This window comes from Mixophyes fleayi, chromosome 4 (genome assembly GCF_038048845.1).
Source record: "Mixophyes fleayi isolate aMixFle1 chromosome 4, aMixFle1.hap1, whole genome shotgun sequence".
Lineage (NCBI taxonomy): Eukaryota > Metazoa > Chordata > Amphibia > Anura > Limnodynastidae > Mixophyes > Mixophyes fleayi.
The window spans coordinates 81,343,789-81,361,261 of record NC_134405.1 but is presented as its reverse complement, the minus strand read 5'-3'; the positions used below and the strand labels follow the sequence as shown (position 1 = coordinate 81,361,261).

The 17,473-nt window shown below is 41.1% G+C and overlaps 1 protein-coding gene across 4 annotated transcripts in view; it reads left to right on the top strand.

Annotated features, from left to right (window-relative positions):
• The window catches only part of SLC24A1 (solute carrier family 24 member 1), a 76,262-nt gene that overhangs the window by 33,651 nt on the left and 25,138 nt on the right, over positions 1-17,473 (top strand). For all 4 annotated transcript variants that reach the window (XM_075207617.1, XM_075207618.1, XM_075207619.1 and 1 more), the window contains one exon: positions 635-743. In XM_075207617.1, the coding sequence (XP_075063718.1) occupies positions 635-743 (109 nt within the window). The remainder of the gene's footprint in view (positions 1-634; positions 744-17,473) is intronic.

The following is a 17,473-nucleotide window of genomic DNA, read 5'->3' as shown; positions in this document are numbered from 1 at the left end:
ACAGGTTGCTCTATCTCCAGCACAGCAGGTGTGATTCTCCAGCTGTTGCCTATCTCTGGTGTATCCAATGGTCATGTTGTGCCAGTGTCATATTCAGGTAACAGAAGGAGCAAACTTAAAGCAAAGATTAGGACAACTCCTTACTGCAGACTTCATCTGTGTTTGCATCATTCTGAAAGCATTTTATCCCTTGTCATCTCATTACGATGATATAATGCCTGATGTTCTACCAGCATTCCACTGGCACTGTGGCGTTCTGCTAGCTGAAAACACGGCTGCATACCAATAACATTGTAATAATAGTTGTCACAATGATATCCATGTGTCAAATCACTGTACTATATAAAATAAGGGTTTGTCACTATAACAAATTGGGCTATTTTGTAATTATGCCTCTGTCAGTTTGGGTGCTGATATGTACATAGGTTTTGTGTTGGTGCCTGCATTGTTCTTAGTCTCCTGGTCTTTGTACAGTTTGCTTTTATGGTTTCAGGATTGATTATGAAAGAAAGCTTCCGCCATCAAAACAGTGTTTAGGGTTCTCCCTGATACATCTGGTGCCCCGTGATGTTACATGTAGATATAATGTTAATCACAGTTAATATAAAATAATATTTGTTCCACCTCTGTCCAGCTGAAGCCATTCCTCACCAGAGGCGGGAGCTCGGCCTCTCTGCACAACAGTACCATTCGCAGCACCATCTTCCAGCTCATGATCCACACCCTGGACCCTCTGGGGGAAGGTAAGAGAACTTCCACTGAACACAGACTGATGGACCTACTGGACTACTGGACGTTGGCAGCATGGCTTTGACTGTTAGTTAAATGTGTCCCAATTGGTTTTATTTATTAGATCCGGTCATGCCCTGAGGTTCATATAATCTTTACAAGTAGCATTGCTGCGTCTTTCATTTTGGTAGAAGCATATTGTGGTTGTATCTCAAAGCACAACCATTATACTTAGTATCTGAGACATTATGTCAGAGGGAGGCAATCTGTGACTCCTCTGCTGTTCTAGAACTACAGTTCCCAGTGTGCCTTGCCAGCCAATGGACAGGGGAACTTGTAGTTACTCAAAAGCTGTAGAACCACAGATTGTATCATAGAGGTGCCATCCTCCTACTAACTGCTCTGTATTACAGTGTGCCCTCGTCCTACTACCTGCTCTGTATTATAGGGGTGCCATCCTCCTATTACCTGCTCTGTGTTATAGGGGTGCCATCCTCCCACTAACTGTTGTGTATTATAGGGGTGCCACTTCCCAAAGATTACTCTGTATTATAGGGGTGCCATGTTTCTCCTGATTGCGCCTAATTGTAGGGCTGCCATGTTTCCTTTGACTGCTCTGTATTATAGGGGTGCTATGTTTCCTCTGACTGCTCTGTATTATAGGGGTGCTATGTTTCCTCTGACTGCTCTGTATTATAGGGGTGCTATGTTTCCTCTGACTGCTCTGTATTATAGGGGTGCTATGTTTCCTCTGACTGCTCTGTATTATAGGGGTGCAATGTTTCTGCTGACTGCTCTGTATTATAGGGGTGCAATGTTTCTGCTGACTGCTCTGTATTATAGGGGTGCTATGTTTCCTCTGACTGCTCTATATTATAGGGGTGCAATGTTTCCTCTGACTGCTCTGTATTATAGGGGTGCAATGTTTCCTCTGATTGCTCTGTATTATAGGGGTGCAATGTTTCCTCTGACTGCTCTGTATTATAGGGGTGCTATGTTTCCTCTGACTGCTCTGTATTATAGGGGTGCAATGTTTCCTCTGACTGCTCTGTATTATAGGGGTGCAATGTTTCCTCTGACTGCTCTGTATTATAGGGGTGCCATGTTTCTGCTGACTGCTCTGTATTATAGGGGTGCAATGTTTCTGCTGACTGCTCTGTATTATAGGGGTGCTATGTTTCCTCTGACTGCTCTGTATTATAGGGGTGCAATGTTTCCTCTGACTGCTCTGTATTATAGGGGTGCTATGTTTCTGCTGACTGTTCTGTATTATAGGGGTGCCATGTTTCTCCTGATTGCGCTATATTGTAGGGGTGCCATGTTTCCTTTGACTGCTCTGTATTATAGAGGTGCCATGTTTCCTCTGACTGTTCTGTATTATAGGGGTGCAGTGTTTCCTCTGACTGCTCTGTATTATAGGGCTGCCATGTTTCTGCTGACTGCTCTGTATTATAGGGGTGCCATGTTTCTCCTGATTGCGCTATATTGTAGGGGTGCCATGTTTCCTTTGACTGCTCTGTATTATAGAGGTGCCATGTTTTCGCTGTCTGGCTGCTCTGTATTATAGGGGTGCAATGTTTCCTCTGACTGCTCTGTATTATAGGGGTGCAATGTTTCCGCTGACTGCGCTGTATTATAGGGGTGCCATATTTCCTCTGACTGCTCTGTATTATGGGGGTGCCATGTTTCCTCTGACTGATCTGTATTATAGGGGTGCCATGTTCCGCTGACTGATCTGTATTATAGGGGTGCCATGTTTCCGCTGACTGATCTGTATTATAGCGGTGCCATGTTTCTGCTGACTGCTCTGTATTATAGGGGTGCCATGTTTCCGCTGACTGCTCTGTATTATAGGGGTGCCATGTTCCGCTGACTGATCTGTATTATAGGGGTGCCATGTTCCGCTGACTGATCTGTATTATGGGGGTGCCATGTTTCCTCTGACTGCTCTGTATTATAGGGGTGCCATGTTTCCTCTGACTTATCTGTATTATAGGGGTGCCATGTTCCGCTGACTGATTTGTATTATAGGGGTGCCATGTTTCCGCTGACTGATCTGTATTATAGGGGTGCCATGTTTCCTCTGACTGCTCTGTATTATAGGGTTGCCATGTTTACTCTGACTTATCTGTATTATAGGGGTGCCATGTTCCGCTGACTGATCTGTATTATAGGGGTGCCATGTTCCGCTGACTGATTTGTATTATAGGGGTGCCATGTTTCCGCTGACTGATCTGTATTATAGGGGTGCCATGTTCCGCTGACTGATCTGTATTATAGGGGTGCCATGTTCCGCTGACTGATCTGTATTATAGGGGTGCCATGTTCCGTTGACTGATTTGTATTATAGGGGTGCCATCACACAGCTTCAATGCACAGAGCCAAGACACCAGCATAATGGAGCCTTAAACCATGGAGTCTAGAAACATATGACTTTCTTGCTATACGTGCCCAGACTGATGCTTGTGATTAATTACAAAACTTCCTTGTGGATATCAATGAGTTATAATTGAAGCATGTTTATTAGATTAATCATACAGTGGGTTTTTTCCACCTCCATTTATTGGCTTGTATGCACCCTCCTGCGAATTTACTAAATATTTTGGTCTATCTTTCTGGCTTTATTCTGTACTAGCAGCGTCACCCGGCGTTGTGCAGGTCCGATTTGTAATGTGTAGCAGTTTTCATATATTAGCAAATTTTTTGATACATAGAACAAAAATGCTATTTCGAAACTAAGATTTGTTGTTTTGTCACATTGTCGTAATGTCCTGTCGTGGAGAGATTTCCATCCAGCAGTCTAACAACTGTTTACAACCAAAAAATTATGTTTATCAATATTGGTTGCTCTGTCACTTTGTTGCATTTCCGTGTTGTTGCTATGTGGTTCTTTTTCCATACTAAATAACTTTGCAAGATTTGGCAGCTTTGAGAGCTGTGGAAGAAAATTTGCCAACAAACAAACAAATAACTTCTTTTATAAATATAGATTTTCAATCATATATTTAAATAATCCATTAGAATTTATTTCTGGATACATAGCTCAGCTGAACTTACTACATTGGATAAAGTTCTTACCAGGAACCACCTTTGGGTTTTACCCCAATACAACAACAATAAACAACACTGTCTGATGACATAGGAACATGGCTGAAATGAAGAAAAAAACAAGGTATTAAGTGGAAGTCTCATGCGGGCATGTATAAGCCAATAAACAGGCATCATGGACGTTGTGGACTGTCAAGTAGATGTATAGGATCGTGCTGGCTATCGTTTACCATTGGTAAAATCCGTTTGGATAGGTAAAATTACAGAACAGATTACTTTCTGTTAAGTGTATTACTCGTTCTGCATGGAACAACACAGTTGTGGTCATGTTGGTTTATTGTTCCCTGGGAGAGAGTTTTAGAGACTTTCAAGAAGATGAAAAGAAATGTTTGTGTGATCTGTGAATGATCATGTGCCATGGATGATGAATGAGCCAAAGATTGACACATTTGTCATTATGCTAGTGAGCACCTGTTGTGGACAAAAGTTGACTAAGGAGACCCTATGTTAAGGCACATATGGAGGAAAGAACAATACACCTCGCAGGTGTATTGCGCTGCTATCCACTGGGGTGTTTAAAAGTAAAGTACACCATTTTATGATGTGCGTAGATGCAGCTGCTCAGTATTAAAGCAGAAAATCATATTCATATGTTACCGTGGTCTAGAGTGATGGTGTAATTTTTATCTTGTGTATATGCTGCATATAGTTAAACGTCTAATATTATAAGCCTCTCACTGCTGAAATTTTACGTTTGCAATCTCTGTCTAATACTATATACATGGTAAGAAGTTGGGCTTTATGTAAAACTGTTCCACATAGAGCCCAGGCACTTGATACCACTATCTCCCTGAACCAGATTGGTAGGAGCCTAATGTTACTACTCTGTGCTGTTATTAAAGTTTTGATGCTGATAACTACAGGCCTGATTCATTAAGGATCTTAAATGAAGAGGTATCTTATTTAAGTCTCCTGGACAAAACCATGTTACAATGTAAGGGGTGCAAACTAGTATTCTGTTTTGCACATAAGTTAAATACTGACTGTTTTTCATGTAGCACACAAATACTTGATAGCTTATTTGTATACTGAAATTTAAAGTTGATATTTGTGTGCTACATGAAAAAACAGTCAGTATTTAACTTATGTGCAAAACAGAATACTAATTTGCACCCCTTGCATTGTAACATGATTTTGTCCAGGAGACTGAAATAAGAAGTTTCTTAAGTTAAGATCCTTAATGAATCAGGCCCTACATGTTGGTCTAGCCACTTCTTTCTCAAAAGGTTTTTATTAAGTTTTTAGTAAAAGAATATGTAACAAACATAGCAGTTACCACAGAGTACAGTGCATAATGTAGATCCAATAAATCAAACAGAACTGCCATAAACAATCATAAAACATTAACACAGGAAACATTCAAATACACATAAGACAAAGACTTCAAGGGGGAGGGGGAGGTAAACAGACAGGGGGGCAGGAGTCGGAGACTGGCCATATTGACCCCAATCAACCATAAAGGCACATTTTGAGAACAGGACATCTGGTCTAGCCACTTCTAATTCAGACTTACCTATGGGCACACAGGAGTTGGCTGAGCTAAAATGTCCTGCTCTGATTGGCTACACATTGTTCATATCAAACCTACTTAATCTCCTGATTGTCTGTGTGCCTCCAGTTTTGAAGAATGTATAAAATAGTCCTGACAGGGCCACCAAGAGTAACCACAGGCATTGGTGCAGCCACTTGTTGGGTCCTTGCCCCATGTTGTGCAGGCAGCTCTGGAAACACTAGTCACTTCCTCCTTGCTTATAATCCACTTCAGATGGAGTTGGAGCTGCGGGCCCTGGGTGGTGGACCCATCTACCACTGCCATAATCTGCCACCACAGGTCCCTATGTGAGGTCAAGGCACTTTGCACCACCCCTAACTCTCTGCTCCCAGACTCCGACCCTACGCAAAAAACCTCAAAAGGTACTATTCTTATTTATACATATGATTCTAACATAAGGATTTATCTTTTAAAATGCCCATGAACATTCTTCAGTAGGCATCAAATTGCAGAAATGATATCGTAATGAGTGAATCGGTCTCTCATCTACTGCTCTGCTGTCCTGCAATGGCCTAGTTGCTGTAAATGGATTATCTTCTTGGCATTCAAGTGTAGTTTAAAAGAGATTGAAGCTAAGTAGATAAATTGCTATTATGTCAGTATGCCGGGTTATGGAAGGGAAGTGAGAACCAAACAGATGGTCACCAGCGAAACGTTTATGCAGAAAGAAAAGAAAATCCACAAAGGCATTAGATTATATTGTTGCTGTAAGAAAATGATGAAATACAGCAAAAGACAGTGAAAGTATATGGTTCTACATATTGATAGCAATATATTGCTAGAAGAAAAATAAAATAAGAATATACCTATCCCTATGGTAGTATCATCTTATGACTGAATAAATTGGTTGACCTGTATGATGATATTTAGCATATTCTGGCTATGTTTAGTATTGTTGTGCTAATTAAGGTAATAGTAAGCCCTTTACTATTCTTCTCTTAATGACTCTCTTTATTGAGGAGATAAAAAAATATAGATACTTCAATAGAAATAACAGCCGTATGTACAGTCGACAATTCAGTGTCATTTCTTATGTGATTAAGTTCTTAGTTATTTACAAATAACTGTTCAAACAGATTTTTGAAATAGGTACAAGAGGAGGGAACAAAGATTTGGTTCGGGCATAGGGTGGTGTCGATAGAGATGTGATTGGAGCCATGAGGTGCTTCACGAAATCAAGATAAGAGACAATAGAAATGGACTAAACTTGATTGGCACTGGTTGGAATTGTTGGCGGAAGGCGCACAGAATCTACAATTGAATAATACACTAATTAAATTAAGGGGGATGCTTCTAAAATAATTTATCCAGGGAAGTCAGATTTCAGTGAAAGAAGTTGCAGATTTGTGGATGAGGCTGGTACAATTTTCCATTCTATAGATAATTCATATTATGTTAATGACGAAAGCAAGCACTGGGAGGGGGGGGGGGAAGGTCCTGGAGGCAGGGCTGGATTAAAGGACTGGAGGCCCCTGGGCTAAGGGGGCCTCCATTCCCCTGTGAGCCGCCTCCCCTGTGAAACGATAGAAATAACAGCCCTTACAGGGCCAATATTGGGCCAGAATGAACATTAACTGCATACATTTTAAAATTTAAGGGAATAGCTGTTCTCCAAAGTGAAAAGAAAACATGACAGAAAAATGTAATAAGGTTTTAATCATGTTGTGTTGCCATGGTAAATGCTGAAGACAATGAGTCATCCTTGGGAAGGTTGATGAGGATAAGTAAGTAGGAGAGACAAGGATGGCGACAGTCACAGGCGTGACAGCCCCCTCCACCCTCATATCTGCACCCTCAGTAGTGCTCATTCATGCCTCCATTCTGCTATACATTTATAACTTTAATGAAAACTAAGTGAGACAAAGATTGATATGAGTTTTTTAAAAAGCCATGTGGACATGAATTTAGAAAACAGAGGAACATAAAATTGGTGGGGGAGGAAGGAAGCCAGATTTTAAATTAAGAACGGGTTCATTTTCACCTACTGTGTATTGCCCTGGTGTGGAAGGTAAGGGGGTGCTATGAGCGTATTATCCTAAGGCTGCCTGAACCTTTAACCAGGCCCTGCCCTATAGTACAGGACTATAATATCAGTCAAGAATTGTCCTTCATAACCCAATAAGCTAGCCTGTGACGGAAAGTGGATGTGCACCTTGCAATGCGCTTATCAGAGTAGTAGGCACACTTGCGCAAAAAGGGGAGCATTGTGAGACCGCTTTTTTTTCACCTAATAAATTAGAGTTTATTTCCCATTTGTCATGCATTAATATGTTTACATAGTCTGTTTTAAGTATAGCAGTTGTAAAAGTTTTCTCACCTATTTTATCCCCTTATTTCTAAGGAACTTTCTTCACCAATTCTTTATCTTATACCAACTTTGCATAAGTGATTATGGTGTTATAAGTACAAGTTCCACTGCATATTTACAGATCCAAGCACTGAGCAGACAACAGCACAGTGATACCAGGGATGTGTGCCCTAACACACCAGACTCTTACACATTGGTTAGACTGAATGTGAGTTTTTGTTGCAGTGTAGATGAATAGATATAATTACTTGGGATAAGTTCCAGTGGCGTGGACCCTGAAATAATGCACATTAAATTGGGAGCTGGTAACATGGGGATAGGGAGAGAAGTTATTGTCATTGGAGGACAGTGCATTGCCAACTTGCTAGCATTGTAATAGAGGCAGACTCCTCTCACCTCTGCTTTGGTTGGTTGCTTGGACTGGTGCTTGGCAAAATTTGATGGCAGATGAGAACCACTTGGCCCATCTAGTCTGCCCATTTTTTAACCTACAGTAACTTCAAACACTTTTTGATTCTTAGTTATCTGTAAGGATATCCTTATGCCCGTCCCAAGCTGAGAGAGGCATCTGAATGCCACCTATAGAGACAATACCATATTCCACAACATTCTGCATGTCTGCAGGAAAGTCCCAATTTCCATGGCAAAAGGGGGGATGTGGGGGAATCAAGCCTATCTTGGCAGGTGGTGGGCAGGATCTGTCTTGATTTTCATGTCAGGAATGTTGTTAGATAGGAAATGTACTCAGGAATTCCCCTCTCAGAGTAATGTGATGGCCTAATATAATGTTATGGAGATTTACACCCATGTGTATAAACATACACATTCAGAGCATTGTGCTTGAGATTAGTGACAGGGCTACCAACACCAATCATTTTCATCATCATTATCACCATTTATTTTATATAACGCCACTAATTCCGCAGCGCTGTACAGAGAACTCACTCACATCAGTCCCTGCCCCATTGGAGCTTATAGTCTAAATTCCCTAACCAGGGCCTGATTAAGGGTTCTGGCCGCCCTAGGCTAATACGGCTGCAGCGCCCCTCTCCCTCCCTATACATATGCATGGCAGTCCCCCCCTTTTCCTCCCTATAGATATGCATGGCAGTGCCCCCCCTCTCCCTCCCTATAGATATGCAGGGCAGTGCCCCCCCTCTCCCTCCCTATAGATATACATGGCAGTGCCCCCCCTCTCCCTCCCTCCCTATAGATATACATGGCAGTGCCTCCCCCCTCTCCCTCCCTATAGATATACATGGGAGTGCCCCTTCTCTCCCTCCCTATAGATATACATGGCAGTGCCCCCCCTCTCCCTCCCTATAGATATGTATGGCAGTGCCCCCCTCTCCCTCCCTATAGATATGCAGGGCAGTGCCCCCCCTCTCCCTCCCTATAGATATGCATGGCAGTGCCCCCCTCTCCCTCCCTATAGATATGCAGGGCAGTGCCCCCCTCTCCCTCCCTTTAGAGATGCATGGCAGTGCCCCCCTCTCCCTCCCTATAGATATGCATGGCAGTGCCCCCCCTCTCCCTCCCTATAGATATGCAGGGCAGTGCCCCCCTTCACTTACCTGTAGTTGAGTTGTGCTGGCCAGCGTCGCTCCTCACTCCTCAGATCAGCAGACAGGAAGTGAAGACTTCCTGCTTCCTGTCTGCTGCACAGCAATAGGCAGCCTAGCGATTGGCTGCCTGTTGCTAACCAATGACCACCAATGCTTTGGATCGTCGAAACCTCCACCCCCCCTTCCCCACGGCGACCCCCATGGCGACTCCCCCTCCCCCACCCCGGAAAAAAAAATGATTGAAAAAAAAAAAAAAATGAATGAAAAAAATAATAATAACCGCAGTGTCGCGCCCCCCGGGACCCAGCGCCCCAGGCTGCAGCCTGGTCAGCCTAGTGGTTGACCAGGCTCTGCCCCTAACACACACACACACAGACAGACAGACAGACAGATTAGGGTCAATTTGTTAGCAGCCAATTAACCTACCAGTATGTTTTTGGAGTGTGGAAGGAAACCGGACAGGGAAGTGCTGGCAGACTGGCCCAAAGGTAGCACAGTGACATCAGATTTTTAAAGCAAAGGGATTGTTTTTGCTTCACCATATATTCTAATAGAGTTATTATTTGTTTTAGGATTAACCTAAAGCAAATAATATGAGGGGTGGTACTAGGTGTCAATCTGACAACCTTGCCCAGAGCTGGATTAAGACTCTGGGGGGCCTGGACACTTTAGACAGGGGGGCCCCTATGATGTAACATGGTTACCATTTTAGACAAATTGTATACAATACACAGGCAATACTATGTGCTCTACTGTTAGGTGCACACAGTTCTGCCTTCAAGAGCAGTACAGTGTGAAATGAGACATACCTTCCAACTGTCCAAATCCTGACCAAGTGAGACTGTCACCCAAATTCGGGACTGTCCCTCCAGATTCCGGACAGTTGACAGACTGTCCTGCTCTCTCCTACCTGTTCTTGTCACTTTCACCACTTGTGGCTGCTGGTGTCTTTAGATCAGTTGCTGCTTTTCCGGATCCTGGAATGTTGGGGGCCCTATTTGGAAAAAAAAATGGGTACATGAGATTTAGAAAACTCCAACTAGCCCCAGAGTTAAATCAGTAGCACACAAGTTTTAGAATTGGGCCTCCCTCCACCCCAACATTAAAATACTAATATTTACTATATTTGCTAAATAGATCTATTGCCCTCCAACCAGCCCCAACATTACATTAATAGTATTCATATTTAATAAATATTCCTTTTTCCATCCCTCCAAACAGCCCTAGCAATAAATTAAATAGCATTTACGTTTAATATAACCATTTCCCACAACTATTACCAGCATTAGATAATTCATATTTACAATCACAATTAATAAATAGCCCTCCTCCCCAAAATCAGTCCCATATTCACTTAATAGCCCCAAACCACCTCACCTTAAATTAATAGGGCCCAATATTATATTAAATAGCCCCACCAATAAATTAAATTGCCCCACCATCACCCCACAAATAAAATAGCACTCTTTAAATAATTAGCCCCCATCTGCCCTCCACCATTAAATAGCCTACCTCCCACACTATATTAAGACTCCTCCCTTCCCTTACATATATTAACATACTGCCCCAACACTCATACACTATATTTATATACTGCCCACACACACGCACAATATATATACTGCCCACACACCCACACAATATTAATGTACTGCCCACACACCCACACACACACAATATATATATATATATACTGCCCACACACACACACAATATATATATATATACTGCCCACACACACATCATCATCATCATCATCATCATTTATTTATATAGCGCCACTGACTCCGCAGCGCTGTACAGAGAACTCATTCACATCTGTCCCTGCCCCATTGGAGCTTACAGTCTAAATTCCCTAATATAGACACACACTCACACACATAGAGAGGGAGACAGACAGACAGGTAGAGACTAGGGTCAATTTTGATAGCAACCAATTAACCTACTAGTATGTTTTTGGAGTGTGGGAGGAAACCGGAGCACCCGGAGGAAACCCACGCAATCATAGGGAGAACATACAAACTCCGCACAGATATATATTTATATATATATATATATATATATATATATATAGATACAGCCCACACACACACACACTATATATATATATATATATATATATATATATATATATATATATATACTGCCGACACACACACTAAACACCCCCACTTACCTTATTCCACCCGCACATCTGCGGCGCCAGCACTTCACAGTTCACACATGGAACGGAACCTGTCACGCAGTGCGCATCCCATGTGACAAGCCATAGAGAGGGGAGGAGGTGCCCCGGCCAATGATGAAAGAGACTTGGGCCAGTTAATGCACTGGCCCAAAATAGTAATTTTCTGTCTGGCCCGGGGAGCATATGCCCCCCATCCCTTCGGACCAGCCCGCCCTAAAACTGGAGCACCAGGGGGAAACCCATGCAAACACTGGGAGAACATACAAACTCCACACAGATAAGGCCATGGTCGGGAATTGAACTCATGACCCCAGTGCTGTGAGGCAGAAGTGTTAACCACTACGCAACCATGCTGCTCTTCTGCTGTGTGGTCTCTGGTTGGTTGACTCCCCTTACTTGGGGCTTTATACTTGGACTGGAGAGGCTAATACACAAATACATTGTGTACTGTAAATACACATTAATATGTACAATAAATATATTTGTGAAATCATTTTAGCATATAATGGGAAATTAAAGTTAGTCTCCATCCTTGCTTGTGCTACTGAATCCCAGTGCCTCTCTTAGATTTGTGCTGGGGCTATAGTAATAACATGCATAGTAGCTTGTGGGTGTAAGCAGTTTCAGTTTCTGTTTTCCTCTAGTTTTCAGCTGACATTTTACTTTACACGCTTAAAAAGATATTGTATATGTTTTATTGTTATTGCGTAAAACAAGGCGCTCTGATATCCAAGACATTCAAATAGTGTCACTAGGTAATGCTTAAAAATGGTCTACAATATTTCATGATGATATAGCTTTATTGTTGTCTATCAATAATTTCATTTACATCAGAATAGCCCAAGAATATTATTTGGTCAATCACCCAATAAACGACTGTTCGCCCCGATATTGCATTAGTGTGTACAATTCAGCGATGAATCATTTTTTTTGTATGCGTTTTGATGTAACCTCATATTGTACATAAGCTTGTGCGTATACTGTTCTGTCTGTCAGCATAAGGCAAGTAACATTTAGGTAGAGCATACTTACATCAAGATTCAAATTGAAATGCATCTTGAGATCAGCTTGGATTTTAATACGTTCGAAACTACGATTATGTTCTGTGCTCTTTTTAAACCGCAGCCTTCTTTCCATGTCACAAAAGGGTAGCACTATATGCTTCCTGAAAAGCAGGGTTCTGTATTAAAGCCTGAAATATAATGTTGTGGGCATTTAGATGTGATTTATGTCTTAATATATGCCATACATAGTGAGTAGTCCAAAGGAGAGGGTTGTCTTTGATGTGCTGGGGTATCTCTTGGTCATGGAGATGGAGAAAGAACACAAGGTTATTGGTTAATAGGAAGCTACCCTTTAAAGAGGTATCAGTGTAAATGTATGTATCATGCAGCCAATCTCTTACGTGTTGTAGTATGGCAGAATGATTATAGTGTGTCACATTGGGGAAGATGATTCAGCCACTAATTTTAGGCTCTTGTAGCTTAATTAAGCCAATTCTAGGCCACTCGTTTCAAATAAAGTCTCAGAAAATTGGGTTTATACTTTTGGTATCCTTCTGTGTGAGGAGGAGCAGGAGGGATTGAAGAACGTACATGATTATTGGAAAAGATACCATTTTAATTAGATTATCCCTGCCTAAGTAGGAGAGACGGAGAAAATGCTACCCCTAAAGTTCCCTAGTTACAGAAGATATAGTTTCAGATATGTCCTTATCATATATAATGAGGATGGGTTTTTAGCAATCTGGGCCTCTTAATAAGTGGGTTGTGTTTGCTCCATGATGGGCAGGTAATACCTGGTTTTAGATACAGTGCTACTGATTTATCCATATTTGCAGAGAGACCTGTACCCCAGGGATCTGTACTTGGACCAGTGCTTATTAAAATCTTTATTGGTAACATTGCAAATGATATTGAAGGGAAAGTATGCTGTTTACAGATGACACAAAGATATGCAACACGGTAGACACACCAAGAGGGGTAAAACAAATGATTGATGATCTAGGTAGACTAGAAGAATGGTCAAAAGCTTGGCAACTACAGTTTAATGCCAAAAAATGCAAAATTATGCACTTGGGTCTCAAAAACTTAAAGGCTAAATAAAGTATTAACGGAAACTACTGAGGAGGAAAGGGATCTAGGAGTCACTATATCAGGTGACTTAAAGGCAGCTAAGCAATGTGACAAAGCAATGAAGAAGGCAAGTCAGATGCTTGGTTGCATAGGGAGAGGAATCAGTAGCAGAAAGAAAGAAGTAATAATGCCACTGTGTAGGTCATTGGTACGGCCTCATCTAGATTACGGTGTTCAATTCTGGAGGCCATATCTCCAGAAGGATATAAATATATTAGAAACTGTACAAAGAAGGGCAACTAAAATGACCTACATCACTAAACTTACCCAGAAAGACTAAAATATCTTAATATGTATAGTTTGGAGCAAATAAGGGAAAGGGGGGACATGATAGAAAGTTTCAAATATATTAAGGGTTTTAACAATGTAAAGGAGGGAAACATTATAACACGAGCACATGCACTGACACTGGAGGGAAGTAGGTTCAGAGGAAACCTGAGGAAAAATTACTTCACAGAGAAGGTAGTAGATAAGTGGAATAGCCTCCCATTAGAGGTGGTAAAGGCCAATACAGTGGATCAATTTAAACATTCTTGGGATAGACATAAGGATATCCTTGCAAAGAACTAGGGATCAAATAGGGTTTGAGGTTACCATAGGGGAAAAAATGGGCAGATTAGATGGGCCAAGTGGTTCTAATTTGCCATCAAATTCAAATGTTTCTGTGTAACCATATTCCCTGATTTTATTCATGATTTGACGTATAGAATGTGCTGGGTTGGACAGATATAGATTATTGTCAACAAAAGATGTAATTTGTAACAAACTAGACCAATGAAGGTGGGACCAAATTGACTGCAAGCCAATATTACGTATAAATGTGACCACAAGACCATATCGAATGCCTTGTTGGCATTAATACTAAGAAGCATTGCATTTGAATTTGGTGTTTGGGCGGAAACAATGGCTGCAAACTGCAGCCAGAATCCTCTTCCCACAAAGCCTAGCTGGTGGCATGTCAACTGGTCAGGAAGGAGCGTGATTGGTCTGTAGGAAGCCATTGTTTTATTTTCTTGATTGAGGAATTCTGTAAAGTGTGAGCCATGCTCTGAGTTACAGTGAACAATTGATATCATGAACCTGATGTCACAGACTGCTACATACAGGATGTTGTATAGACTTTTGATTTGCTGAATTGCACAAAATGACAGCGAGCTTCATCTATGGTCTTCCTAGAACTGTGCATTTGTCCATGTGAGCTCACAGGAACTGCAAGATTGTTGTCCGTGACTGAGAACTTTAATAGACTACCAGAGCACTCGTTATATCTCCTGTAATAAACTGGCCTTATATAGAAAGGTTATCTAGTTATCTGTTTATATATATATATATATATACAAGTTAACCCGTGTATGATACTCATGCATTCTAGTCAAATCAAGCTACTTAAGGTGTTAAAAAGGTTCTTGTCATGCATTTGGGCCATAGCCCAGGCCTCAACCACCAACCACTCCCCACTGTCACCCCCGGCAACCACCAACCACTCCCCACTGTCACCCCCGGCAACCACCAACCACTCCCAACTGTCACTTCTCCTTCAAGAAATATATATATTTTTTTAAAATCTTTATAAACACTTTTAACAATTAACAAATTAAATTAACAAATTAAAAACATCTTAGTATACCAAATTTCAGCCCTTTCTGAATTTTTTTTTCCACACACACTAAGAATTTAGAAGATCAGTGTATAACTCCGCCCAGCAGGTGGCGCTGCAGCTTGGTTTTATTTTTTCCACACACACACAGACAGACTAACACACGCCACTAGACATTTATATATTAGATATATATATATATATATATATATATATATATATATATATATATATATATATATATATATATATAGATATATATATATATATATACTATTTCAGTTTTGTCCTATCTCCAGGGCTGTTTAATAATCAAATGAAGGATGCAGGTGGTGTGTGCTTTTTGTTACTATTTGTGGTTAAGCTGCTAAATATTAAAGTACAGCAAAGAGAATTCAACATAATATGGATAAATTCATTATCAACTAAGCTTCATGAATAAAAAATAATTTTGGTTTTAGTATTTTTTTTCCCATCATTCAGCATGCGGAATGGTTTACATACATATTAATGAATGTTATGGAAGCACCATCTGAACTAAAATAATAAGTAATTCATTATTTTCCTATATGATGCAATGGAAACTAATGGCATTAACATCCATTATGGGCAAGACTGCTGTTCACTGGACTGCAGGGAGCATAACAATTATACATATGCCTGACTGTTACTCTCACAATGAAAAAAGCTGCATTATTTGCCATTTTTGGTCTTGCTTTAAATGTCTGGTATTCTGGAACTCTGACAGTTCTGTATTCATATTATATGTCCAGGTAGGACACCTGAAGAAGGGACCATTGAGTTAAAAAAAAATTGTAATATCTATGGGTTTAGTTAATAAAGTAAAATTTATACACAGATTTTTCTTGTTTTCCACCACAAAATTGACCGTACATCGGTTCTACTGGTTAGCCCCATTCCCCAATCTACCTGTACTGTATACACCCTGCTGAACCGCTTGCACACTGTACTGTATTCTGTCATGCTCCTCCTTCATCTTGACTACAAAGCATTCAAGATAGACACATGCATTAGTGGTGAAATAGGAGCTCAGCAGTATACTGTGACATACATCTCACTGAGATTCTACTGCATTTCAGGGGAGGTGCTTAGGCCAGTGGTTCCCAAACTGTGTGCCTAGGCTCCCTGGGGTGCCTCGGGATTCTCACAGGGGTGCCTCGGCCAGGGTCAATGGTAAGGAAGGCGGGGGGCAACTTGGTAATTATTTTGGCTTAGGGGTGCCTTGAAAAAATTATGGAGACCCTAAGGGTGCCTTGAACTGAAAAAGTTTGGGATCCACTGACTTAGGCCATTCATGGCCCGCAATGCAATAAGATTCTGTGTTATTATTATACCTCTGGATACTCAATTATTGTACAAACAGCTTCTGCGCTGTTTATTCCATAAAATGTGTTACCGTGTGGTGAATTATTCAAACAATTGATCTGATTAATACATTTCATATGAGAGGGAAATTGTAGTAAATTGCATTAACCTCAACAGTGATATGCATGTTAATGTCATGAAGAGGGACTGTATGTTATTACTACATGATTGTGGACCAGTTTCTGGTAATACCTTTATACCAGCACGAGTTGCTGCAGAATACCTCATCAGGCCTGTAGAAAGCTGTGCTTTGCGTGACAATGAAATGACCCATATTTATGTAATACTGCAACAGCTACTTAGAAAATGAATCAGTTGTTGGCTGAAGAGATATCCCTTATCTTTAGTTACAGACTTAAAGCAATGAATGTCCTGCCCTGTTTGTAGCAGTGTATGTTATAGCGGGTTAAACCCCTTTTATCTGTATATAGGCTGAGATTGTAGAACTCACTGCAGGTATAGGCTGCAAGAATCATTTACCAAGCTGCAAATATGCAGCCGCACTGTGCACACACTTGTTATGTGATGTCTGCTATAGCTGTGGCCGGAACACTACTTTCCGATGCAATGCATTGTGCTACAATGTGTCAGAGATCAGGCTTGGGAGATAGTGTTTCGGCCTATACTTTCAGTGGGACGTCTTTTGCACCAGCCAGGTGGATTATATATGGGAAAGTGCCTTTTAATACAAATACCACTCCACAAACATGGGACAATTGTAAGAAATAGGAGGGCAATGCTGGTGTTATAAATATAGGAAGAGTGCTTGTATTAATACGTGGGCAATGGTGGCATTACCAGTATGAGGACTGTGCTGGCATAATCAATTTAAGCAGAGTGCTTTTATAATCAATATGAGGGACTTTTTGTATAAGCAACATATCACAAACATGAAAGCCATGCTGGAA